This window comes from Maniola jurtina, chromosome 13, assembly GCF_905333055.1.
Source record: "Maniola jurtina chromosome 13, ilManJurt1.1, whole genome shotgun sequence".
NCBI lineage: Eukaryota > Metazoa > Arthropoda > Insecta > Lepidoptera > Nymphalidae > Maniola > Maniola jurtina.
The window spans coordinates 1,832,809-1,858,418 of NC_060041.1; the positions used below are offsets into that span (position 1 = coordinate 1,832,809).

The 25,610-nt window shown below is 37.3% G+C and overlaps 1 protein-coding gene and 1 long non-coding RNA gene across 4 annotated transcripts in view; one reads left to right on the top strand and one right to left on the bottom strand.

The window, feature by feature from the left end:
- Nucleotides 1–25,610, top strand: part of LOC123871210 (carboxypeptidase D-like) — a 26,714-nt gene continuing 1,104 nt past the window's right edge. The window contains exons 1-22 of one of the 3 annotated variants that reach the window (XM_045914859.1): nt 1–658; nt 4,176–4,417; nt 5,376–5,545; nt 6,541–6,737; nt 7,325–7,437; nt 8,230–8,327; nt 11,692–11,922; nt 12,617–12,811; nt 13,220–13,305; nt 14,014–14,214; nt 14,781–14,872; nt 15,294–15,450; nt 16,114–16,280; nt 17,752–17,862; nt 19,364–19,520; nt 20,159–20,371; nt 20,830–21,283; nt 21,988–22,160; nt 22,706–22,844; nt 23,700–23,902; nt 24,477–24,576; nt 25,103–25,243. In XM_045914859.1, coding sequence (XP_045770815.1) covers nt 215–658; nt 4,176–4,417; nt 5,376–5,545; nt 6,541–6,737; nt 7,325–7,437; nt 8,230–8,327; nt 11,692–11,922; nt 12,617–12,811; nt 13,220–13,305; nt 14,014–14,214; nt 14,781–14,872; nt 15,294–15,450; nt 16,114–16,280; nt 17,752–17,862; nt 19,364–19,520; nt 20,159–20,371; nt 20,830–21,283; nt 21,988–22,160; nt 22,706–22,844; nt 23,700–23,902; nt 24,477–24,576; nt 25,103–25,243 — 4,084 coding nt within the window. In that variant the 5' untranslated portion in view covers nt 1–214. The remainder of the gene's footprint in view (nt 659–4,175; nt 4,418–5,375; nt 5,546–6,540; nt 6,738–7,324; nt 7,438–8,229; nt 8,328–11,691; nt 11,923–12,616; nt 12,812–13,219; nt 13,306–14,013; nt 14,215–14,780; nt 14,873–15,293; nt 15,451–16,113; nt 16,281–17,751; nt 17,863–19,363; nt 19,521–20,158; nt 20,372–20,829; nt 21,284–21,987; nt 22,161–22,705; nt 22,845–23,699; nt 23,903–24,476; nt 24,577–25,102; nt 25,244–25,610) is intronic. The other 2 variants (XM_045914861.1, XM_045914860.1) reach the window with 2 other exon arrangements.
- Nucleotides 24,319–25,610, bottom strand: part of LOC123871215 — a 14,857-nt gene continuing 13,565 nt past the window's right edge. The window contains exon 3 of the long non-coding RNA XR_006797236.1: nt 24,319–24,329. This is a non-coding gene — a long non-coding RNA (uncharacterized LOC123871215). The remainder of the gene's footprint in view (nt 24,330–25,610) is intronic.

A 25,610-nucleotide genomic window follows, 5' to 3' on the forward strand; every position in this document is an offset into this window, starting at 1 on the left:
CAAGTTTCAACTTTCATTTCCTACGTCAGCTGTTGCCTGTTTGGGTGTGAATGTGAATTATTACTTTGTGTTCTTATTTCTTGAACTTCAATTTGTAATTACCAATGCTTATCATTCCTGAATAATGCGTGTATTGCGAATCAAGTGATTTGTTTACTTACAAAACTTGTTCCTATAGAAGAAAAGTGCTTTCGAATGGACGGTCGTCGTGAACATGATTTCCTTGCACAAGTTTTTGTTTGTGATATTTACTTTATTAATTAATGAATGCGTGCCACGGTCTATCGAAGACGATGAGTCCTTTATACAGAATCCGAAATATACGAAATATGAGGATCTGGTGACTTTATTTGATAAGTTACAGACATCGTACCCGGAACTTGCAAAAGTTTATTCGATCGGGAAATCCGTAGAAGGACGGCAGCTGCTCGTGATACAGATCAGTGAAGGTGTAAAGAATGTGAACCCAGACCGGCCGTCCTTCAAATATGTGGCCAACATGCACGGAGATGAATCAGTTGGTCGTGAGTTGATGATATATTTGGCCCAATATTTGCTACTGAACTACGGGAAAGACGATAGGGTCACAAAACTCGTCAATACTACTGATATTCATTTAATGCCGTCTTTGAACCCTGATGGATTTGAAGCTAGTAAAGTAAGTATTGTTGTAGACTTTAAATTTATAAGTGCTTATGCAGGTACAAGTAAGTTGTCTATCAAGTTTTATTAGATCAATATAAAAATTAAAAGCTGTTATTTAGTGTTAGATATTTATCACATACTAGAAAAATGCCTGGCATGCATTGCAATGTTATTCATGCAACACATAGTGGTCAAATAATGATAGCACTCTGTATAGATCAATGATTGACACCATATTGTATGGTTGACTAGCTGATGCCCGCGACTTCGTCCACGTGTATTTAGGTTTTCCAAAATCCTGCGGGAACTCTTTGATTTTTCGGGATAAAAAGTAGCCTATGTGCTAATCCAGGATAATATGTACCTCCATTCCAAATTTCAGCCAAATCCGTCCACTAGTTTTTGCGTGAAGGAGTAACAAACATACACACACACACACATACAAACTTTCGCCTTTATAATATTAGTAGGAAGTAGGAAGTAGGATCTGTGAACAATGTGCGAAAATGTGGGTAGGTATTACGTTACAAACAGACAACCTGTAATTTTTATATTTCATCATCTTCTTTCTCTTGCAATAAAAGCATATTACCTAATCTTTTTTATGTAATATATAAAGATAAAATATTTAAGTACTTTTACTGTTTTATTCATGCTTATATGTATTATGATAATTCCTATTTGTGTATTTAATATTATTTACTACTTGGATTATTTACATATTTTATCTTGATATTTTTCATCCTTTATCTGGCACAAATAATTCACCTCTGTTTCAAGTTCTATCAAAGTAATATATGGTTATCTTATTTCAATAAATTTAACTTAAGTACTAAATTTTTGCAAAGATAAATGTGTGGTCTTTCCTTTGGTTGAGCGTAGCAAAGACCAATCCTTTATCTGTGAATTTTTGTTACTAAGTAACAAAAATATAGACAATTATGGAGGATCACACCAAAACTTCATATATAAACTTATTTGATATTTTTCTTCCGTGTAGGTCTAAATAATAAAAAAACCTAATAATACTCTAATAAAACTTGCTTCATCATCAATGATGTTATGAAACTTTATCAAATTATGTAAAATCCATGAAACCATTTATGATTCAATTTTATTAGGTATACAATATGAATGAAATAACTATACATTTATGGCACCTGCTGTATTTACACAGATGTAGAAATTCTATACTCATATACCTGGTACTCAAATAGTAGTGTGAATTAATTTATCATTTACACTTGTATTTCAAACTAGAGGATGCCTGCGAATTCGTCCACGTGGATTAAGGGTTTTAAAGATCCCGTGGGAACTGTTTGATTTTCCAGGATAAAAAGGTGCCTATGTCAATTACGGGGACGCAAGCTTCCTCTGTACCAAATCGGTTAAGTGGATGGGTTTTCAGGAATCCCATGGCAACTCTTCGATTTTCCGGGATAAAAAATAGCCCTGTCCCCGGGATATAAGCTAACCCTGTACCAAATTTCATTAGTATCGGTTAAACTTTTGGGCAGTGAAAAGATAGCAGGCAGACAGACAGACACACTTTCGCATTTTTAATATTAGTATGGATGGATTCAGCACCTTACTTAATCTCTGAAAAAATGAGTAAAATTCTAACATGGAAAATACATTTTTAGGTTTCCGTAGTGGAAGAGTGCCAATGGGACCTCGTTACTAAGACTCCAAAATCTGTCCATCTGTTTGTCTGTCAGTGGGATGTATGGGCAGTAAAATTTTCACAGAATGTGTATTTATATTGCCTTTATAAGTAACAACAAATAATAAAAAATTCAAAATAGCCACTATGAAATTAAAATTAAATGATGATAAAATAAAATTAACTGATGATGATCTTGTATGCTGGCACAGAACCGTTCTTGTGCAAGTCTTACTCACACTTGACAGATTTTTACTTGCTATATTACTTGTCACATAAGTATCTTTATGGATGAAACAGATCTATACAATGGAGAATGTGTGCAATTGCATGAAGGCTCTTTTGATGATGTAAATTTACGAAGAGAGAAACAATTTTCGGAAATCGCTATTTAAAAAACCTAAATCAACAAGGACCAAGGTGCAGAAAAGCTCATTGTATGAGTATTTACTGGAAAATTTTATTTACATCGATGAAGTTTAGTTTATAATTATGCATACACTGTTATCAAGAAGTGCATTGATAAAAAGGGTCACTGTTATATTCATGAACTTGCAATTAATTGCTGTCTTTTCTTCATCATTCTAAAGACATTGCACTTACGAGTAACTACTTACTTAGATGATAACATGCTTCTTGTATAGATGCTTATAATTAGAGGCTGTAAATGTATTGAAAGTAGAAATTGTAAAACAATTTATAACTTAGATATTATTTAGATAAGGACATACCACAGTACATACAATTAATCTATACATATACTAAAATTGTAGAAAAGTGGTGTCTGTACAATGGAAATATATATAAAAAAAGTAGCAGGGGTTGTTATTATATCGATGCCGAACCCAAAATTGTAATTAATTTTTTTTTGTCTGTTTGTTTGTGTGTTTGTGCACGCTAACATCAGAAACGGCTTATTCGATTTAGATACGGTTTTCACTAATATATTGTAGTAAGCTTCACTTAACATTTAGTGTTTATTTCATGTCAATCGGTTCATAAATAAAAAAGTTATGTCAATTTAAAGAATCACGCTGCCCGAAAAGTCACTATTCCACGCGAACGAAGTCGTGGGCACAGCTAGTTTTAAATATCCACGATTAATAAAGTTAGCAAATTAATTGTTTCAGTTTTATGTAAATTCATCATTGTTATTTGTATTTACAAAAAAAAAACTTAAGTGAATGGAATTGTTTTTATTTGGCATTCATGAGTCAGTTAATATCTTAATATTCAGTATGTCGCGATAAGCTGATAAAAGTATGCTTTCCTAGAGTCTGGGGCAATCCCGATTACAGATATTTAAAAAAAATCAAGGCTGGTTTAACTAGTAGGTACTATATTAGCCTATATAAGTTTGATAAGAATTAAACGATATAAACAAACTAATTACATCTTAATAATAAGATAAAGTTAAAAACTAAAACCTGATGCAATCCTCTTAATAAATGCTAAATTATTAGAGTGAAATTGTTTTTCTGCCCCTTGCTATATTTTAATGTTATTGTACATTTATATATACATGAGCTCAGAATTTTCTCCTCTTTCATTTGAAACCCCCACTCGATACAATAGCAAAAAAAATATTTTGGAAACCCCCACTTTTTTCATGTAATATCCATTAGGTCAATTTTTTTCGTATAAAATGTAGCCCATGTCACCCGGACCTTTACGACGAATCGATTGACACCTCATTCATCAAAATCGGCCCAGCAGTTTAGGCGCTACGGTAGAACACACAGAATCTGGATACATACATACATAGACTGCTAAAATTATAACCCTTCCTTTTGGCTTTGCCGCAATCGGGTAAAAAATCCAGTACAAGTGTTCAACAAGTGGTAATTGTTCCATGATTTTCTTTTAGGAAGGTTCGTGCGAGTCCCTCAGCGGGTATGTAGGCAGGAATAACGCAAACAAGAAAGACCTGAACAGAGATTTTCCAGACCAGTTCGACAAAAACAAGTCTAATGACGACGAGTACTTGTTCGGAGGCAGACAGCCGGAGACCGTGGCGCTGATACGATGGGTTCTGTCCAAGCAGTTCACTCTGTCTGGAAACCTGCACGGTGGAGCGATTGTTGCGAGTTACCCTTATGATGACAACAGGTAACCCTACTTAAACTCTAGGTAACAAGTTATACCAGGTCCTTTTTTATAAATTTATGGACTAGTGCTTGGCTGCAAATTAGACCTGCTGGCAAGTGATGATGCAGCCTAAGATAAAATAATTGTCTTATTAGAAACCAGAGAAACCTTATTTATTAGAAGAATGTGGTTAGAATAGAAGACAATTTTACCAAAGTAGTTAATTTTTTTAAAAAGAGAATATTAGCCATTTGAATCATGACTAACATTCCCCTTTCCCCTCCAACTAAGCGTAAAGCTTGTGCTAGGAGTGGGTACGACAATAGTGCAACGGGTGGGGTTTGAACCGCCGACCTTTCGGATTTCAGTCCGCTCCTATAACCGTTGAGCTATTGAGGCTTTAACATGGATGGAACACACTAGCCCACATCGCTTTGTACATTTCTGTGAAATTTTTACTACGTATGGGTGCAGACCTTGACGATGTCTTTTCCAAAAAGTTTAATTGTATCTGCCGATACATATCCTTTTGGTGGTCAAGTATAATAGTAGAAATACATTTTGCTTCGTAAAAATAGGTGTATTGCAATACCAAAGTTTTTGACAAGAGAAAGTAAAAAAGGAAGTTGCGGTTAGGGTTGCCCACGCTATAATGTTGTCAGCATCATAAAAATAATATAAGTTTTGTAGTCTAGTGTTGGTGGATGAAATGAAGGCTGTAGCCTCTACATCAATTACTAGCCGATGCCCGCGACTTCGCCCGCGTGGATTTAGGTTTTACGAAACCCCGAGGGATCTCTTCGATTTTCCGGGATAAAAGTAGCCTATGTGCTAATCCAGGATATTATCTATTTCCATTCCAAATTTCAGCCAAATCCGTCCAGTAGTTTTTGCGTGAAGGAGTAACAAACATACACACACACATACAAACTTTCGCCTTTATAATATTAGTGTGATGAAAATATTTTCAATACTTCAGTGGCAAGGAGGATTGCTGCATCGAGAGTCAAACGCCTGATAATGCCCTGTTCAAACACCTAGCTGAAGTGTACGCGTCCAGACATGAAGAGATGCACCGTGGGGATGTGTGCTTGCCGGAGAAGTTTAAGAACGGAGTCACCAACGGCGCATTCTGGTACTCTGTGCAAGGTAACCTCACCTAACCTGCAAATGTATTTGCATGCCAGCTTGGCGTGGTACAGCTGGACCAATGTACTCACACCTGTATGTTTACCTGCATCAACAAATAAACAAGTGTAAATTAAAAATTTATAACACCCCCGACGATCCAAAGTATCTGAGTTTTCCAAAACATCATTTTCAAATAAATAATTATGTATTTAGGCAACGTCCATCTTGACAGCTTGACATTTGTCTATTGACATAATATTATGAACCTAACGGTTATCTAACCTTCTTTTCTACAAGAAAACTAGAAAAGAGCTGATAACTCTTAAACGGCTGAACCAATTTTTTTAGATTATAGCTAAGAACACTCTCGATCAAGCCACCTTTCAAACAAAAAAACTAAATTAAAATCGGTTCATTCGTTTAGGCGCTACGATGCCACAGACATACACAGATACACACGTCAAACTTATAACACCCCTCTTTTTGGGTCGGGGGTTAATAAAATAGAGTTGAAATGAACGTAATGTGTAACGTAAAACGTGTGCAAGTTTTACGCAGTTTGCCACAATACGCTACGAGTATTATGCTATACGTATTACGTAGCACTTACCATGGAGTCACTTTGAGGAGCGTTCTTGCAACAGGACATCGTTACAAGTGTTGTGGAAGGACCCTCAGGTATTTAACCCATATTTAATTCGTTTTCGTAAAAATACGATTCAAAGTGACCGCCAGCGTAAGTACGTTTTGTATGGCGGCTACTTTGAATAGTATTTTTACGAGAACGAATACGAATGAGGGCACAAACGCCCTCAGGGCGCCTTTAAAGTCGCAAAGTGACCGCACGGAAGCAGCACGGCTGCAGCGCTCTGGATTTTTGTGACTGGATTACAGATAAACAACAGACGTGAGCGTAGTGATCTCCAAATTTTTGGTAAATGCTTAAAAAATTACCCAGAAAATAAATATAAAGGAAAAATCAAGTTTTGAATATTGTACTTCTTTCTTTCTAGGTGGCATGCAAGACTTCAACTACCTCCACTCGAACAGCTTTGAGGTTACTTTCGAATTGTCCTGCTGCAAGTATCCAGCTGCAGACCAGCTGCCGAAATTCTGGCATAGAAACAAAGATCCTCTTCTGGCGTTCATTGAGCAGATTCATATTGGAGTTCGAGGCTTTGTGCTGGATGAGGCTGGAGTGCCTGTCAAAGTGAGTCTTTTTGTTTATTCCTTCTAGAAATTTCTAGATTTTTCTAGGTGGTGTGCCAAACTTGAACTACCTCCAGTCAAACAGCTTCGAAGTGACGTTCGAGCTTGCAAGTATACAGCAGCAGACCAGCTGCCAAAGTTATGGCATAAAAACAAAGAACCTCTTCTGGCGTTTAGCAGATTCATATTGGAGTTCGAGGCTTTGTGCTGGATGAGGCTGAAGTGCCTGTTAAAGTGAGCCCCTTTATTTATTCCTTCAAGAACTAGTTTTTAACCGACTTTAAAAAAGGAGGAAGTTCTCAATTCGTTTGCGATAGTCATCTTCTTTCTTCTGTCTGGGCTGGTTTCCGCACTTAAACGTTTCCGTCTGTATTGCGTAAAATTGCGAATGTCATAAAGCAGCCTTAAAATTTCAACCCTACCTATTACGGTTTATGAGATACAGCCCACAGACAAACACACAGACGGATGGACAGTGGCGACTTAGTAATAACACTTTTTAGGGTGCCAAAAGGACCCTAATGCTGTTGGCACCCTAAAAAGTGTTATTTCTTGTATTGACGCACTTGACCATTTTTTTTTCTTCAGAATGCTCAAATCACAGTAGAAGGTATCAACCACTCAGTGAGGACAACCGAGTATGGCGCTTACTGGAGGATGCTTCTACCGGGACAGTACAACGTCACTGCAGTGGCCGCTGGGTATGTAATCTGAGAACACGTAAAGCTTTCGGTCCTGCGCCTATTCTCTCTCCGGTCGTGTCTGATTTCCGTACCGTCGAAATATGAAGTGAGGGAATAGAGAGTGCACCCGCACAGAGAATCCCTTGGGAACTCCGATTCAGGGGTTTTCCGATATATAAAGTATCCTATGTCCGTTCTCGGGATGTAAGCTAACTCTCTACCTGTCATCAAAACCGGTAAAACTGTTGGGCAGTGGAAAGCTAGCAGACACACTTTTGTATTTAAAATAAATAAATAAGAATTTTATTAATAAGAATTCAAATGACATTGAGATACAAGTGTAAATTAAAAATTTATAACACCCCCAACAAGTGAAGGTTACATTAACTAGGAAAGAGCTGATAACTTTTAAACGGCTGAACCGATTTTATTGTAATATAGCTAAGAACACTCTCAATCAAGCCACCTTTCATACAAAAAAACTAAATTAAAGTCGGTTCATTAGTTTAGGAGCTATGATGCCACAGACAGATACACAGATACACACATCAAACTTATAACACCTCCAAACCTGTTTTTTTGGTCGGGGGTTAAAAATAGCACAGTTTGACAGTCTTAATACATTTTACCAATAAATGATGATGGTGTATGAATATTTGATCTTTCAACTAAATTAATACTACTTACGTAAAATTACAAAATCTTCGAAATTTATGAAAATAAAAGTCAAACTTACAATCAAAAACGAAAAAATAAAAATAAAGCTAATAAAGCTAAAGATAATTTATAATATTAATATGGATTTCACAGGTACTCGACTCCTCCGCCGGTAACTGTGACGGTAACGTCAGACGTACCCACCATACTGAACTTCACACTACACCGTCACCCGCGCACCCTGACCGACGGTAAGTACCTGCGTTACCATGGCAACGCCGCCGTCACCCTCACGCAGTGCTGGCTGCTGTTGCAATTCGTTCTCGTACTAATATTGAGGGCGAACTAATGTACACTCTAATACAAGGGCTTATGGTCCATTTCTGTTTCTTCCCTGTTCACTACATTGACCGGCAAACAACTTCAGCTGAACAAGTGTAAATTAAATATTTATAACACCCCCAACAAGTGAAGGTTACAGTAACTAGAAAAGAGCTGATATCTTTCAAACGGCTGAACCGATTTTATTGGATTATAGCTAAAAACACTCTCAAGTGTCATCAAGCCACCTTTCATACAAAAAAAACTAAATTAAAATTGGTTCGTTAGTTTAGGAGCTACGATGCCACAGACAGATACACAGATACACACGTCAAACTTATAACATCCCTCTTTTTGGGTCGGGGGTCAATAAAATTACGTAAACTTAATACTAAAACTACGAAGGTTGTGAACGTGTTCTGGTTTGAAAAGGAGCCAACAGCAACTAAGTTGAGTATCACCATCTCAATTATTACAGTATCACTTAAATATTGAGTTATTACTCAAGTTGTTTGCCGGTCACTGTAACTGTTTTAATTTTTCTCCTACACTCTTCAGGTTGAACTAGTATGGAGCATGGACTCTAGGAGAACGGTAAACGATCCGTTTTCCTTTACCATTGTTACAATTATTAGTTTTCATACTAATTTTGCGGTTGAAAATGCACTCTAACACAAGGGTTTAAGGTTAATTTTCCTTTACCGTTGCCTCTAACCGGTACCTACGTTACCATGGCAACGTCGCTATTGCTGCTAATTGTACTCGTTTTAATATTGCGAACGAGCTAATGTGCGTTCTAAGTCATGTGGTAGAAGGTTCATTTTCATCTAATATGTATTATATGGTTAATCATTCTAGGACAATTCTACTCTGATGTTATAAATATTATATTCTATGCATATTTATGTTGGTTGCTATAAGTCAATTAAAATATTTAAATTGTAATTAAAGTTATAGTAGTTTGTATATCATATAACATTGCTAAAATATTTAACCATTTGTTCCTAACAACCTTATACTTATATTAACCTTAGGGTTGTTTCACATTGGGGGTTAGACTTATTTGATAAAATGAGATACCATAAAATTGCTTGATAATAATTGTATAAAACTTAAGTCTCCCTCATTACTTAATATTTAGTTGTATAATATAAAATATATCTACATAATATGTATTACATACAAAGCAATAAAATTGTAATGTGATGTTTTCATAAGTATTACTAGTATAGGATCTTTTAAAATAAGTACTTACTGCCAAACTCAAGTTACTAGATAAGAGAAAGCTACTCGTTAGAGGCTAGCTCCAAATATAATATTATTCTCTAAGAGCGTGCTATAATTATGTTTTAAAGCAATTATATATCAGTTGCTTTATCTGTGAAGAAAAATGTCGTGAGGGCACCTGTGTGCCTGAGAGTTTCCCATAATGTTCTCAAAGGTGTGTGAAGTCTGCCAATCCGCACTCGGCCAGCGTGGTGGTACTATGCCCTAAAATCTCTTCTCATTCTAAAAGGAGGCTCGTGCTCAGTAGTGGCCTGGCGATTGGTTGAAATGATTGATTGATGATGATTATTAAATTAACTTTTGCAAAATTAATTAATATTCTTAGACAAAATAAAATTACTCGAAATTATTATTATTAGGTGAAGTGTGAATGAAGCTCAATGCTTTTGAAATGTTGTACTTTCTTTGTCCTCAAAATTTGCCCTAAATATAGGGTTCAAGGGTCGTTTTTAAGTAGAGAGAAGCATTTAAGTTGTTGTAACCTTAAAATATTCCACTGCCATAATATTTCAATTGAATGTTGATACTTATTTAATACGTAATTCAATTAGAGGAATCCAGACTCTAGAATTGGTTGCCAATATAAATGTTTTAAAAATTGATCTTAAATAATTAAGTATACATATTAATTTATTATGAAATTGAAAATTTTGAAATAAAATTAATTCCAAGAATTTACGGCAGTTTCAATTTTTATGTTTGTTTGTTGTTTGCTTTATTATTTTGTACCTCTACAAGTTGAATGTTAAATAAATGTACAGGAGCTTAGGCATTAAACTAATTGGTGGTGGTATTAAACTAGCAAATTCTTTGGTTTTGGGAAATCGTCTTTATTAGTAACTGTGTGCAAAAGTGTACTTAAAAAAGACTCATTCGTACAAAATGGCGCTTTTAATTAACCTGGTATTGCGTATTTTTTTAAGCGCATGCTTAAAATACTCACTTTTTGACACCTTCAAGCGTTGGAAGGTGTCAAAAAGTGGGTAAAGCCCACGCCAATATCTATGGTTGCTACGCATGCAAAATCCGCTATGTATTTTTTTTTTTTTAATTTTCGTTTTTGATATCTTTTGTTTAGCTTTAAAAGTTGTATGTGCACGTAGAAACCCGTTCTTTAAGCGTGTGTCCTAATATAACCTTTTAAACTATGTGATTTAATCTAAAAGTAAAGCAATTTTTTCAAAAAATTCAAGTTTAAAAGTGTCTCGTGATAACTGTGATTTTCCCATCGATGGATTTTCCACATAGCGGAATTTTGATGCGCAGCGCCGCCCTAAGTCTTTTTGTACGCAGTATGTTTACTAAAAAATCTATTTTCAATGTTATAATCTATTTTTTTTCGGTGCTGGTTTTTATTTCTTATGTTACATACTTTTGATTTGCCCCTATTTAATGTCACCCATTTCTTTCTTTCTTCTCCTTTTTCTAACAATTTAAGAGTCACTATCGAAATATGGTAATTGTAACTACCACCACCTAAATAATAACATAAAACCTTAGAAATAAACTAAATTTTAAAACTTTGACTAACATTGTATAACCAATTTCAATTTTCAATTCAACCAGTACATTTTTAATGGACTAAAGTTTAAATATTGTGCACTCACTCACAAAACTTTAAGTATTGCGCTTCAATCTTAGAATGCATCATCACTTACCACTGGGTGTGATTGCAGTCAAAGACTAACTTGTATCTGAATAAAAAAAAGAACAGTATTATTAATACATAAAAAGATCACGGTTTTATCTACTTATTTCAAATCTTCAAATCGTATCACATGATAGTGAAAAAAATTAATTGGACATACAAAAAACCCCTTTCTAGTTTGTACCACTTTTAGTAGTAGGTTGCTAACGTAAAATATTAAGCAAATCTACAATAGTAAATACTGTTAAAGTAAATTATCAAAATGGTAGAAATTCAAAATAACACTTTCCAAAACCTACCAAAATGGTAGAAAACTGTTAACCAAAAAAGTAGAAACTTCAATAAATCCTGCCATCTAGGTTTACCAATCGGGGGCAAATCATCAGTACGTAGGATTGCTCGTCATGAAATCGACGGTCTATCCCCAGAAGACTTCGTCCACCATGACTATGTGAAGATGGAGAGGTTCCTTCAGGACTTGGCGGCGTCTTACCCGGACATCACCCGGTTAACCAGCATTGGGAAATCCGTTGAGGGTCGGGAACTGTATGTTTTGGAAATTACGGAGAATCCTGGAAAACATATACCTGGTAAGTCCAAGTTGTTGTATACAATCCTTATTAAGTAAGTTTTAGTGATTTTTCATCAGCTATTAAGTTCATAAATAAATATGTCACAAATTATTATTTTGACAAATTGTGGTTCCCAAATTAAGTAATTCCTGATTAAAAACTTCTAACAATTGTCTGGCCTAGAGAAAATTTTACAGGTATAACCATATCATCAAACGATTTAGAATTCCTGTAAAAAGAAGAACAAAATAATTAAACGTATGCTTTCAAGATACGGCACCCTCAGTGCGCGAGTCCAAATCACACTTAGCCGTCTTTTTAGGGTTCCGTACCTCAAAATCAAAAACGGAACCCTTATAGGATCACTTTGTTGTCTGTCTGTCCGTCCGTCCGTCGTGTTTGTCAAAAAAACCTATAGGACTTCCCGTTGACCTAGAATCACGTTTGGTAGGTAGGTGGGTCTTGTAGCACAAGTAAAGGACTTAATCCGTAAACAGAATTTGTGGTTACATCACAAAAAAAAATGTGTTCACGAAAAAATTAATTTACTAAATCACATTATAGATGGCGCTGTTGTCATTAACTTGCTGCTGCACATAAAAATATTATAATATTCTGTACGATGGTACGGAACCCTTCGTATGCGAGTCCGGCTCGCGCTTGACCAGTTTTTTCTCAGTTATGCAACCAATTTTTCATTCCATTTCTACAGGCAAACCCGAATTCAAGTACATCGCAAACATGCATGGCGACGAAGTGGTGGGTAGAGAGTTACTGCTGTTGCTAGCTAAGTACCTCTGCCAGGAGTACAAGAGCGGAGACCTCAGAGTCCAGAGCATCCTCAACAGCACCAGAGTTCATCTGATGCCGAGTATGAACCCTGATGGATACGAAAAGGCGAAAATAAGTAAGTTTATTTCATTACAAAAGGTAAACCCGAATTTAAGTACTTTTAAAAAAATTTATTATTCAGATACAAGTTAGCCCTTGACTGCCATCTCACTTGGTGATAAGTGATGATGCAGTTTAAGATGGAACCGGGCTAACCTGGAAGGGGTATGGCAGTTTTTTTATTAAACCCTGAATTAAGCTGGGATAGCACAGTGAAGATATCAGAATCCAGAATATTCTCAACATCACCAGAGTTCATATAGATTTATTAATTTATTGCATGATTGCAAGTATAAGAAGGTTGTTACATAAATTATTAAGTAGGTACATATAACAATCTGCCATACAATGGCATGCAAAGTTTACTAGTTTAATCTACATTTTCGATAGATAATAGGTATGGATATAAATTCTGTTTTTACAGGTGACTACGATAGCTACAAAGGCAGATCAAATGCTCACAAAATCGACTTGAATAGGAACTTTCCGGATCAATATGAATCCACGAAGGTACACTCTATAAAATTATATTTAAGTTTTCCCGCACTAGTGTAACAATGAATGTTTCCGCATGGCTTTGTAGGCCAGTACGGTAATATTTTTATCTTCCAAGGATGGTGTGTAAATGTCTTCTTTATAGTTTTAATAGCAGTGAAATAAAATCCAGTAAAATCCTATTGTAAAAGTAACTGACATAGCTAAACAAGTTGCGAAGCTGAAGTGGCAATGGGAAGGGCACATATTTCGAAAAAAAACGATAGACGTTGGGGTCCCAAGGTATTGAGAATGGCGACCTCGCACCATAACCCTAGCGTTGGAAGACCTCCTACTGGTACTAAGAATTAAGATACTCCCACTATAGACGACATCAATCAAGTCGCAGGGAGCCGCTGGATTCAGGCGACGCAAGACCGTGGCGTGTGGACCTAAGACCTAAGAGACCTACGTTAGAGTGAACTAGAGTTAGGAAACTCTCGGTTTTGATCCTGAATCGACATCTGTCAAATATTTGTCTGGGGTGACGTGAAATCAAAGAAAAATAGTAGTTTCTAAGCCAACCCAGCGTCAAATGTAGGAAACATTTGACGCCTGCTAGTGACGTGAAGCCTCCACGTTTTGTTACAAGTGTCCTTACTGTCGAGAACTGTGCATTTGTCCAGCAGTGGACGTCTATCGATTGATAATGATGATGATTATATTGTAAATATTTTGTTTCAGGATAATAAAGTACCAGAACCGGAAACTGAAGCAGTCATGAACTGGTCTCTCTCCATACCGTTCGTACTGTCCGCCAACTTGCACGGGGGAGCGCTCGTGGCCAACTACCCTTATGATAACAACCCTATCATGAAGAGTGGCGTCGAGAACCCCTCGCCTGACAACTCGGTGTTCGTGCATCTCGCTCATGTGTACTCTGATGTAAGTCTACCTATCCTTCTCTAGATGGCAAGCCTGGCATGAAAAGTGAGCTGCAAAACCCTGATAACTTACATTTGGCATGTTCATACATTTGACGGCCTCCTTGGTGCAGTGGTAAGCGGTGTGGTCTTATTAGTGGGAGGTCCCGGGTTCGATTCCTGGCAGGGGTTCGACGTTCCGGTACTATGCCGTGTCGAAACCAAAGGAGTATGGGTTTAGTGAAAACTGCCATACCTCTTCCAGGTTAGCCCGCTTCCATCTAAGACTGCGTCATTACTTACCACCAGGTGAAATTGTAAATTATATCTGAATAAAAAAAAATTGGCTGTTTCTTTCCAGTTACCCTTATGATACCAAACCTGACATTAATAGTAGACTGGACTCCGCGTCATCATATTCTGTCATAATTCCACACTTTTACCGATTTTAATTCAAGGATTATCAGTTTTTTAAAAACTCAAACTCATTCATCATTTATGCAATATATGTACTATTGTACTCCTCTTGATGGAGGTCCTCGTGGTGGATTTTTTTAATAAAAGATTTTTTTTGTTTATGCTATACAGGCTCACCATAAAATGCATCTTGGGCGCCCATGCAAGGGCAACGATAGAATGGATGACAGCTTTCCTGGAGGCATCACCAATGGTGCTAAATGGTGAGACTAAAATTATTTAACTAGTTGATGCCTGCATGTGGATTAAGTTTTTAAAATTCTGTGGGTATTCTTTGAAAACAAACAAAAAAACATTTATAATATGGGTATGGGTAGTGATTGGCCAAATAAAAATTTAAAATATTCTGATATTTTTCTTTTAACTAAATTTAGAGTATCCGCATCTTTTTCTTTTTAATATTGCTCAAAAAAGTATGGCAAAAGAATTTTGAATTTAAGGACTCTTTTTAGTTCGCTCTACAAACATTGGCTAACAACTGGCACTAAATCAATCCATGTCAAAAATTAATTTCTTCTTTCAATCAAATCAATCTCTCAATATTTGAGATACTCAGTATTGGGCCTATAATGTGTGCTGCTTGTTTATTTGACACCCATATCAAAGACATTTTCAAAATCTCAGGTACGTGTTAGCGGGTGGCATGCAAGACTGGAACTATCTTCACTCCAACGATATGGAACTAACGCTGGAGCTCGGCTGCTACAAATTCCCTCCCGCGAACGACCTGCCCACTTACTGGGAGGACAATAGAGAGGCCTTGCTGCAGTTTATTGAGGAGGTATAGTCCGTACAAAACGGCTTCTCACGCGCCATTTTAACTCCATGGGTCAAACTGTCATGTCAAAAATACGGTTCACTTTTAAAATAATGACTAAAATCGCACTATTGACATGATATTTGACACGATATTTGACACATATAGTTAAATGGCACGTGAGAACTCATTTATCACGCATCACATACACAGTTTTGTTATTGTAATAAGATAGAATCGACGGAATTTAAAATTAATTAATTTTGCTTATTAATATTGCAAACGATATCATAAAAGTTTATTTGAATAAGACATCTTCTTACATCTTCCCGCTTTCCCTAAGAATAGTTGTTTGAAGAGAGATTGACAATCTTGTCCTTCTTTTTATTAAAAGCCTAAACTTTGCTACTTATAGATTTGGTTAGTCCATGTTCTGGCAGAGGTCTTAGGAAAGTTCCAAGGGTTGTTAAAACCAAAAAAAGTAAAGACACAATTAGTCTGTTCACAGGTTACCCATGTAATTTTAGTTCTTTGAAAAATGATTATTGACTAAGAACTTGTTATCCAAAGGCTTAAGGCTAGGCGTTTGACTGTGACCTCTTTCCAGACCAATAGATTGATTAATTACTGCTTATACATAATATACGCTATAATTATGTAAAAATGTTACACCATACTGTTTCTCAGGTCCACAAAGGCGTCAACGGATTCGTCCACAGTCACATCGGCCATGGACTAGCAAATGCGACCATATTCGTATCTGGCATTCATCACACTGTAAAATCTGCTAAAGACGGCGACTACTGGCGTTTACTCACTCCTGGCACTTACAACATCACTGCCAGCAAACCCAAGTGAGTTCCACAGTCTCATCGGTGATATGCATAGCCATATTCGTGTCTGGCATTCATCACTACAAGATCTGTCAAAGACGGCGTCTACTGGCGTTTAGTCATTCCTGGCACTTAAAACATCCCTGACAGCAAATTCAAGTGAGTTCCACAGTCACATCGGCGATATGCCTAACCATCCGTATCTGGCATTCATCACTACAAGATCTGTCAAAGACGGCGTCTACTGGCGTTTAGTCATTCCTGGCACTTACAACATCACTGACAGCAAATTCAAGTGGGTTCCACAGTCACATCGGCGATATGCATAACCATATCCGTATCTGGCATTCATCACTACAAGATCTGTCAAAAACGGCGTCTACTGGCGTTTAGTCATTCCTGGCACTTACAACATCACTGCCAGCAAACCCAAGTGAGTTCCACAGTCTCATCGGTGATATGCATAGCCATATTCGTGTCTGGCATTCATCACTACAAGATCTGTCAAAGACGGCGTCTACTGGCGTTTAGTCATTCATGGCACTTACAACATCCCTGACAGCAAATTCAAGTGAGTTCCACAGTCACATCGGCGATATGCCTAACCATCTGTATCTAGCATTCATCACTACAAGATCTGTCAAAGACGGCGTCTACTGGCGTTTAGTCATTCCTGGCACTTACAACATCCCTGACAGCAAATTCAAGTGAGTTCTATAGTCACATCGGCGATATGCATAACCATCCGTATCTGGCATTCATCACTACAAGATCTGTCAAAGACGGCGTCTACTGGCGTTTAGTCATTCCTGGCACTTACAACATCACTGACAGCAAATTCAAGTGAGTTCCACAGTCACATCGGCGATATGCATAACCATATCCGTATCTGGCATTCATCACTACAAGATCTGTCAAAAACGGCGTCTACTGGCGTTTAGTCATTCCTGGCACTTACAACATCACTGACAGCAAATTCAAGTGAGTTCCACAGTCACATCGGCGATATGCATAACCATATCCGTATCTGGCATTCATCATTACAAGATCATGGCATTCATCACTACAAGATCTGACAAAGACGGCGACTACAGGCGTTGACTCACTCCTGGTATGGTACCTACAACATAACTACAAGCAAACCCAAGTGAGTTTCACAGGTGAATCAACTGTGATCTAGTGAAAGTTGTCGTATCTGGCATTAAGTAATCTGGCATTCATCACACTATGCGCTCTGCGAAGACGAGCATACTGGCGCTTAGTCACTCCATGAGCACTGCTCATACATTTCTTTGTCTGCCTGTCAGTCGTATCTCGTAAACCGTAATAGATAATAGAGTTAAAATTTTCACAGAATGTGTCTATGGCCGCTATAACAACAATAAATAAAATTAAAAAAAAAATGTTATTTCTTGTAAGATGGTATGGAACCCTTTGTGTGCGAATCTGACTCGCACTTGACCGATTTTTAACTACTTTTTTCTTGTCCTAGTTACGAGAGTGTAACGGAGCAAGTAACCGTACCAGTGAACGGTTCAGTGAGCCTCAACTTCACTCTGATGCCCGACGACCCACAGCACTGGTCTTCAGCATACGACTTCCGGTAAGTGCACGGAATTATAAACCTAACTGTTATACATATTGAGTTGATATTTCTATGGCAAGATTCATACGGTCCCAATATTAACATGTATTATCGTGAAACCGGTTTGAATATCACGATAACGATTAATACGTTACTGTGGTTTATAATGTTATTTACAATTTTTAGTATAAACTCAATTAATAGATCTAAATCTAGTGCTATCCTTTTCTGCAGAGTGCATAATGAAAGGGATAGCAAAACATTTAGACCTGCCATTTTTGTAAATAGATTGTACAATAGAATTAGCCAAGTTATCGCTTTAACACTTCGATAAATGATTTATAAACAGTATGCCGAATATGGTTAATGGTTATGTTTGTTGACTGTCTAAACCTTGTTTTTAATATTATCTTGAGGAATATTTTCGGCATTATGTACTTTACTGGATGTATTATAAAGGTTACTTTACCTTGTTTTATATTTATTCTTATTATATTCTATGAACTATGCTTATTGTATGTACGAGTATTTGGCTGTTAATATTTTATTATTAATTATATCATATAACTAGGTTTCTATTAATTGTAAGGCGAATTGTATCCATAGCTAACCAGTATCATTTCTAATCATCAAAAATGTAACACGTTCTTTATCGAACGATTATAAACTGACTCTTAGGTTGTAGGCATTCACTTTAACTTACAATATTTTCTCTTAAAATGAAGTATCTTTATTATTCGATAGTGAATATAATGTATAATTCATTTATTATATTTTTAATAAATGTATGTATCAGCTTTTGTGTGTTGTTTTGCACTAACTGTCTGCTCTACTAATATTATATTATATATGAATATGTTTTACGATTTTTTTAAAGTGAAACCTTCTTTAGGCGCGGTGGACAGTTCTGAGATGGGTAAAAACATCATGGTCGCGTCAGCGACTTATCAATATAGATTAGAGTGTACGATAGATGTATAAGTACGCTATCTCGCAGCGGGTTAGGGCGGGGGTAAGCCGGGCGCCCCCCCCCCCCCCCCCCGTCTCGTACCCCGATTGCCATCTCGACCTGTCGCGTACTATAAAAACTGATGGTTTTGATTTACTTTAGGAAATTTTAACAATTTTTGATTCTACAGTTTATTTGAAGAAACAAAAAAAAACACTCTTTTCTATAGATTTAAGTTTCCATTTTTATCGGCAGGTCCCGCTGACTACCAAATTTTTGTTTTTTAGGGTTTCGTATCTCCAGAGAAAAAATAGGATCACTTTGTTACTTTACACGATACTTAGTTTGTCTGTCTGTTAAGGCTCGTCAAAGAAATTAAAACTTATAGGCTACTTCCCGTTGACCAAGAATCTTAAAAGGCAGGTAGCCCATAGTACAAGTAAATGCAAAAATACGAAAACCGTGAATTTGTGGTTACATCACAAAAAAATAAAAAGTGTTATTTCTGGTACGGAACCCTTCGTGTGCGAATCCGACTCGCACTTGACCGATTTTTCTTTGTACGTGTAGCGTGCTGGACAATATAATGAGAACCAAGTATCACTCGCCGCTGGACATGTACGCGGAACTGGCCGAGCTGGAGAACAAGTATCCCGAGATCGCGGAGTTCCGAGCCGGGGACAGCATGAAGACTGCCACGCTGCATGAGCTCAAACTTACCGAAGACGTGAGTACACCTGTCTTCTTCCTTCTCCTTCTTCTTCTTTTGCCATCTCTTATCAGATATTGCTAACTGTTGTGATGCAGGGACTATCTCTTTCTCTGTGCCCTGTGAAAAGGTAGCATACAGATGGACGTTTTCATCTTGCATTCTGAAGACGGAATACTTTGTATCTCGAAAAATTAAAGCGTTCTCATGCAATTAAAAAAATCTTAAATCCACCCGAACAAAGTCAGTTACAGGCATAATGAGTAGGTTCCTGCGGTGTGGAGTGGTGCGGGAGGGGTATGGTGACGTGACCTGGGCATAAATGCGAAAGTGTGTCTGTCTGTCTGCTAGCCTTTTACGGCCCATCCGTTCAACATATTTTGACGAAAGGTACAGAGATAGCTTGCATTCCGAGTAAGGACATAGGCTATTTTTTATTCCTGGAAATCAAAGAGCTCCCACAGGATTCTTAAAGGCCGATTTATATGAAATTTGGTACAGAGGTAGCTTGCAGCCCGGAAATTGACATAGGCAACTTTTTATCTCGGAAAATCAAAGAGTTCCCACGGGACTTTTAAAATCCTAAATCCACGCGAATGAAGTCGTGGGCGCCATAGTTCTCAATATTTCTTCAAATACAATATTATTTCTTTTAGAGCGGCGCACCAGAAGAAACCAAGTTCCATATTGCCCTGGTAAGCAACCTCTACGGATCGCAACCTTTGGGCCAAGAGATACTCCTGAACTTCGCCCGTCACATCTCTACTGCATACAAAATTGGTGAACCCAGGCATAAGAGGCTGCTGCAAAACGCTGTCTTACATTTCATACCCAACCTGGACCCGCTTTTTGGAAAAATGCTGAAAGAAGTAAGAAACTATTTTGTTTAAAGACAGAGTTTAAAGTTTAAGTTTGACTTTAAGTTTAATTATTAGTTCAAAATTAAATTATGTATTTCATTCAACTTTTTCTAGAGATTCTTAAATATTGCGCTAAGTGACTAAGGAAGCTACCTCTAGTGCAATATTTAAGATCTTTAGCGATCTTTTTTTTTTTTGAAAAATTTTGAGAATACATAAGTAAATAAAGTAATTAAATTAATTAAATGCTGATACATATAAAGTAATTTATCACATTTTACGGACTGCACGTAAAATACCACTGCAGGACAGATTGAAATGGAACTTTTGCAAAACTTGACGAGGCGTATCTTATAAAAAAATGTTAGTGTAGTTTTTGTGTACAGTATTGAAATTGTAGTTACTAAAACAGAAATTCGCTGACACACAGGCGTAATAGACAAATAATACTATAAATTCAATTTCAGTATGACCACTCAGAAAAATGCGATTTCGAAGCTTTAGAAGAAGAATTCGGCGACAGCCTTTACAGTTATTTAACCAAAAAGGATCAAAACCCACTATCAAACTATACCAGGGAAAAAGCATTCGTAGGATTATTAGAGTCTGAAAAGTTCGACTTGGTCATAGAGTTGGCTTCTGGAACTGAGGATGTGACTATCCCAAACTTTTCAAAAGATATCTATGAAAAAATCGCTCTGAAATATCAGGACAACAGAATTCCAAGCAGTCAGTACAAATGTAAAGAAACTAATAATGTGGGGCATGAGAACTTGTTGGATTTGGTGTTTGAACGGTTTAATGTCCCGATCATTTCTCTTGGACTGAGTTGTTGCAAGATGCCGTTAGAAACTGACATCGCTTGGGTTTGGAGGTATAATCTGCGCGGGATTATGAAGATCATTGAGCAGGCTACTACTGGTAAGATGAAATTTAATTAGGTTTTTCTGGTTGACTCAATGGCTCCCACATAAATCTGTCTCATTAAGAACTCTTGGTAAAGTCAAAGTACGCTTAACACTACGGTTGAAATCTATAGACCGCACTTTGATTTGCTTAGACTTAAGTTTCAGTTAAAACGAAACAGATTTATGCCCGCGGTATAATGCTGTCTCGTTTTAGCAATGTCTTAAGTTTGAGTAAAGTTAGCTCTTGACTGCCATTTCACCTGATGGTAAGTGATGATGAAGTTTAAGATGGAAGCAGGCTAGCCTGGAAGGCGTATGGCAGCTTTCAAAATTCTGTAAAAACACATTCTGCAAATATTTCAACTCTTTGCCTATTACGATTCACGAGATACAGCCCGCTGACAGACTGACGGATAGACTGCGGAAGCTTAGTTATTATTTATTAATAATACAGTGTGTTTTTTTAACTGGGACACTATGAGAAAATCCAAAACCATAAGAGGTACAGGGAAACTGTCTTAGGAAACTTCAGCTTTTTTTGTGAAAATAATTTTGGCATAGTCAATTTTTTTGGTCAAGCGTGAGTTCTCCATAAAAATCAATGAAATAGGCTAAATTTTTAAAATTTAATTTACTGTTTCCCTGAATCTCCTATGGTTTTGGATTTCCCCTACCTACTGTACCAGTTAAAAAAACACACTTTATCCTCGGTCGCAGGTGTGGTAGGCTACGTGACCAACGAACAAGGGGGTCCGATGCGCAGTGCGGTAGTAGCAATCGCAGGCTCGGCGCGTCAGTACCGCGTGTCACCTAACTTGGCGCACTACCGCGCCTTGCTACCTCCCGGCGACTACCGCGTCATCGTGCGCTGCCACGGATACCGCGACCAGGTATTGTACTAGGATAACGTAAAAAACAGGGGGGTCCGATGCGCAGTGCGGTAGCATGGCCATAGCGGGCTCAGCGAGACAGTACCGCGTGTCACCTAACTTGATGCACTAGCGCGCTTTGCTACCTCCGGGCAACTACCGCGTCATCGTGCGCTGCAACGGATACCGCGACCAGGTTTGTAATTTTAAACTTAAAAACAAAATATGTATATAGAAACAAATACAAACAAAAACAACAACTAGAAACAAAATCTGAAACAGAAACTGACCAATTAATCTCTCAGAGCAGAGACAGCTGACACCATAGCTTTTTTAAAAACATTCTAACTCTGACGAAAAATATCGACGTCTTCTTTGTACTCTATCAAATTCGTTATAGGCACGATCAAGATGGTAAGTGAGATAAGTGAAATAAAATAAATAAATGGATAAAGTAGTGATTCCCGTTCCACTTTTTCTTTTTTTATCTGACTACGGCAAAGCCAAAAGGAAGGGTAATGGTTAATTTTTGGTAAAAATAAATATAAAAAATATTTTTCATTCAGATGCTCAGTTGGCGCGTGGTGGAAAACGTCATAAAGCAAAAGAACGTAACTTTACGTCGACTCAACGCTGAACAAATACCACACGCGCAGTTCGACAAGCTAGCAGTGCAAGTAGACCCTGATAGCATCTATATTGAAGGTATGTTCATAAGTAAAGAGAGAGATAAGTAGAGAATGTTGTAGAAGTAAGAGAGAGAGAGAGAGAATATGCCAAAATAACGTAACTTTACGTCGACTCAACGCTGAACAAATACCACACGCTCAGTTCGACAAGCTAGCAGTGCAAGTAGACCCTGATAGCATCTATATTGAAGGTATGTTCATAAGTAAAGAGAGAGATAGGTAGAGAATGTTGTAAAAGTAAGAGAGAGAGAGAATATGTCAAAGGACGTAACTTTACTTCGACTCAACGCTGAACAAATACCACACGCGCAGTTCGACAAGCTAGCAGTGCAAGTAGACCCTGATAGCATCTATATTGAAGGTATGTTCATAAGTAAAGAGAGAGATAAGTAGAGAATGTTGTAGAAGTAAGAGAGAGAGAGAATATGTCAAAGGACGTAACTTTACTTCGACTCAACGCTGAACAAATACCACACGCGCAGTTCGACAAGCTAGCAGTGCAAGTAGACCCTGATAGCATCTATATTGAAGGTATGTTCATAAGTAAAGAGAGAGATAAGTAGAGAATGTTGTAGAAGTAAGAGAGAGAGAGAGAGAGAATATGCCAAAAGAACGTCACTTTACATCGACTCACAGCTGAACATATATTTGTTCATGAACACATTTTAAGATTTTTCCTTTAGAAAAGACCTATCTACCTGCCAAATTTAATAATTCTAAGTTAAAGCGAAGTAGGTACCCTATAAGTTTTCTTGACAGACACGATAGACGGACAGACAGACAGACAACGAAGTAATCCTATAAGGGTCCCTTTTTCATTTTGAGGTATGAAACTCTAAAAATGAAGTATAGTCGCTATTTTCTATTCCAGGTTTAACGTTAGACCACGACAGCAATCCATTAAAAGACGTGAAAGTCAAAGTGTATCCACAGCACAGCACTAAAATGTTATCCAGCAATGTGAGCGATATGTTCGGCCGGTTCGTAGTCACCTTGCCGGTCAGTTATACGGGCAAGAATGTGATGGTTTCTGCCACTAACGACGGGTTTATTGCGAGAAACCGGCTTATTACGGTAAGAAAATCTAAACTATTATTAAAACCTTAACTGTCTCAGTTTCTCCAATGAAACATAATACACCTAAACGCGATTGTCTTCTAAATAGGTATATAAAAGGCAAACCTGACCAACTGATATATCAATGCACAGTTCAAATTACAGCTGGATGGGTTAGGGTGAAATTTGCTATAATTACAAATGCTAAATAAAGGATTTTTTAAAACTCTACCCCTAAGGGGTATGAAATAGGGGTTAGAAATTTGTGTAGTCCACGCGGACGGAGTCGCGGGCATAAGTTAATTTTGATATATTTCAAAAGAATAAGTAAATATAAGACAGCATTTTCGATGAAAGCTCTCAGTCTGCATGATTTCTTCCGACATCTTGAACAATTATCTTCATATTTCAACAAAACAATATCAAACGAATTATATAATTTACTCTTTATCAAATCTTTGAAAAAAGCAACCGCTTAGTTTGTTGCTGGTTCTTCTCGCTAGCAAAGGCATTCCGAACCAGTGCTAGATGCATTTGACGATTCAAAAGTACTTGTTAAAGTTAAATTGAATAAAAAAATCTTTTGTTGTAGCTAAACCCAAGTGGGAGTGAGACACCTAACGTGCTGTTGAAGTTAGAGGAGGACGACTATATTTTGGGGATGCCCCGTCTCGTTTTTGTTATGTTAGCAGGTATGACCGTTATACTATTTCAATATTGTTAACCTAATTTATACTTTGAGTGTTCTAATTAATGGCTATTTATTTGTCTCTGTCGCACGTATGCACAATAAGTATATTGATATCTCGTTCATGCAAAGGTGTACAAGTATAAGAAACATAATGCTAGACTATACTTGAGCCAAATTGGATAGTTATGAAATATTTACTAACAAAGTGTATGTCAGGCATAATAACCCTTACAGGTTGAAATGTAGTAAAAAAGTTATGACTCAAAAAAAAAAGATTTTTACGTTTAACTTATTTCTGACTAAGAAATAAATGAAAGAAGATGAATTTATTTAATGTGACTAAGTAATGTAATTCAATGTGACTAATTATACTATTAAATGATGGAACAAGTTGTATCATAATATAATATTGCATGCTTATAGGCAGAATTTGGCTGTATACCCATATTCGCAATAGTAAAATTTGATTTGATTTGATCTGATTTTACTCCTATAAAAAGATTCTCTTCAAAAACATGTTCTTTCAGGAGTAGTAGGTGTGGCTCTAGTGGCCCTCGGAGGCTGGTGCTTCAGCTGCAGGCAGAAGACGAAGGACGCGCGGAGGGAATACCTCTTCACACAGATACCCTCCGACGACAAGCGCCCGCTCTGTGAGGACGCCGCCTTTGGTGAGACCTCCACATACATATAGACATAATATCGTTGCTTGACATATTCGCGTGAGCAACTAGAAATCAATGGCCTGAGAAAAATCCGTCATAGATACCACTGGCCATGGGAGAGCACAGTGGCTATATCGGAGACCGACTAAAATCCTCACGAAGTTCCATCCCACCGCTGAGGACAGAGCACAAGGGACCGACAACACCTCGTTACTCCGCCAGCTGTATGTGTACGAAATCTTGAAAACCACGGATAGTATAGTATGGAAAACCGGCCAAGTGCGAGTCAGACTCGCTCTCCGAGGGTTCCGTATCGGGTATTGTTTTACAAATTTTGTACGATAAATCAAAAACTATTATGCATAGAAATAAA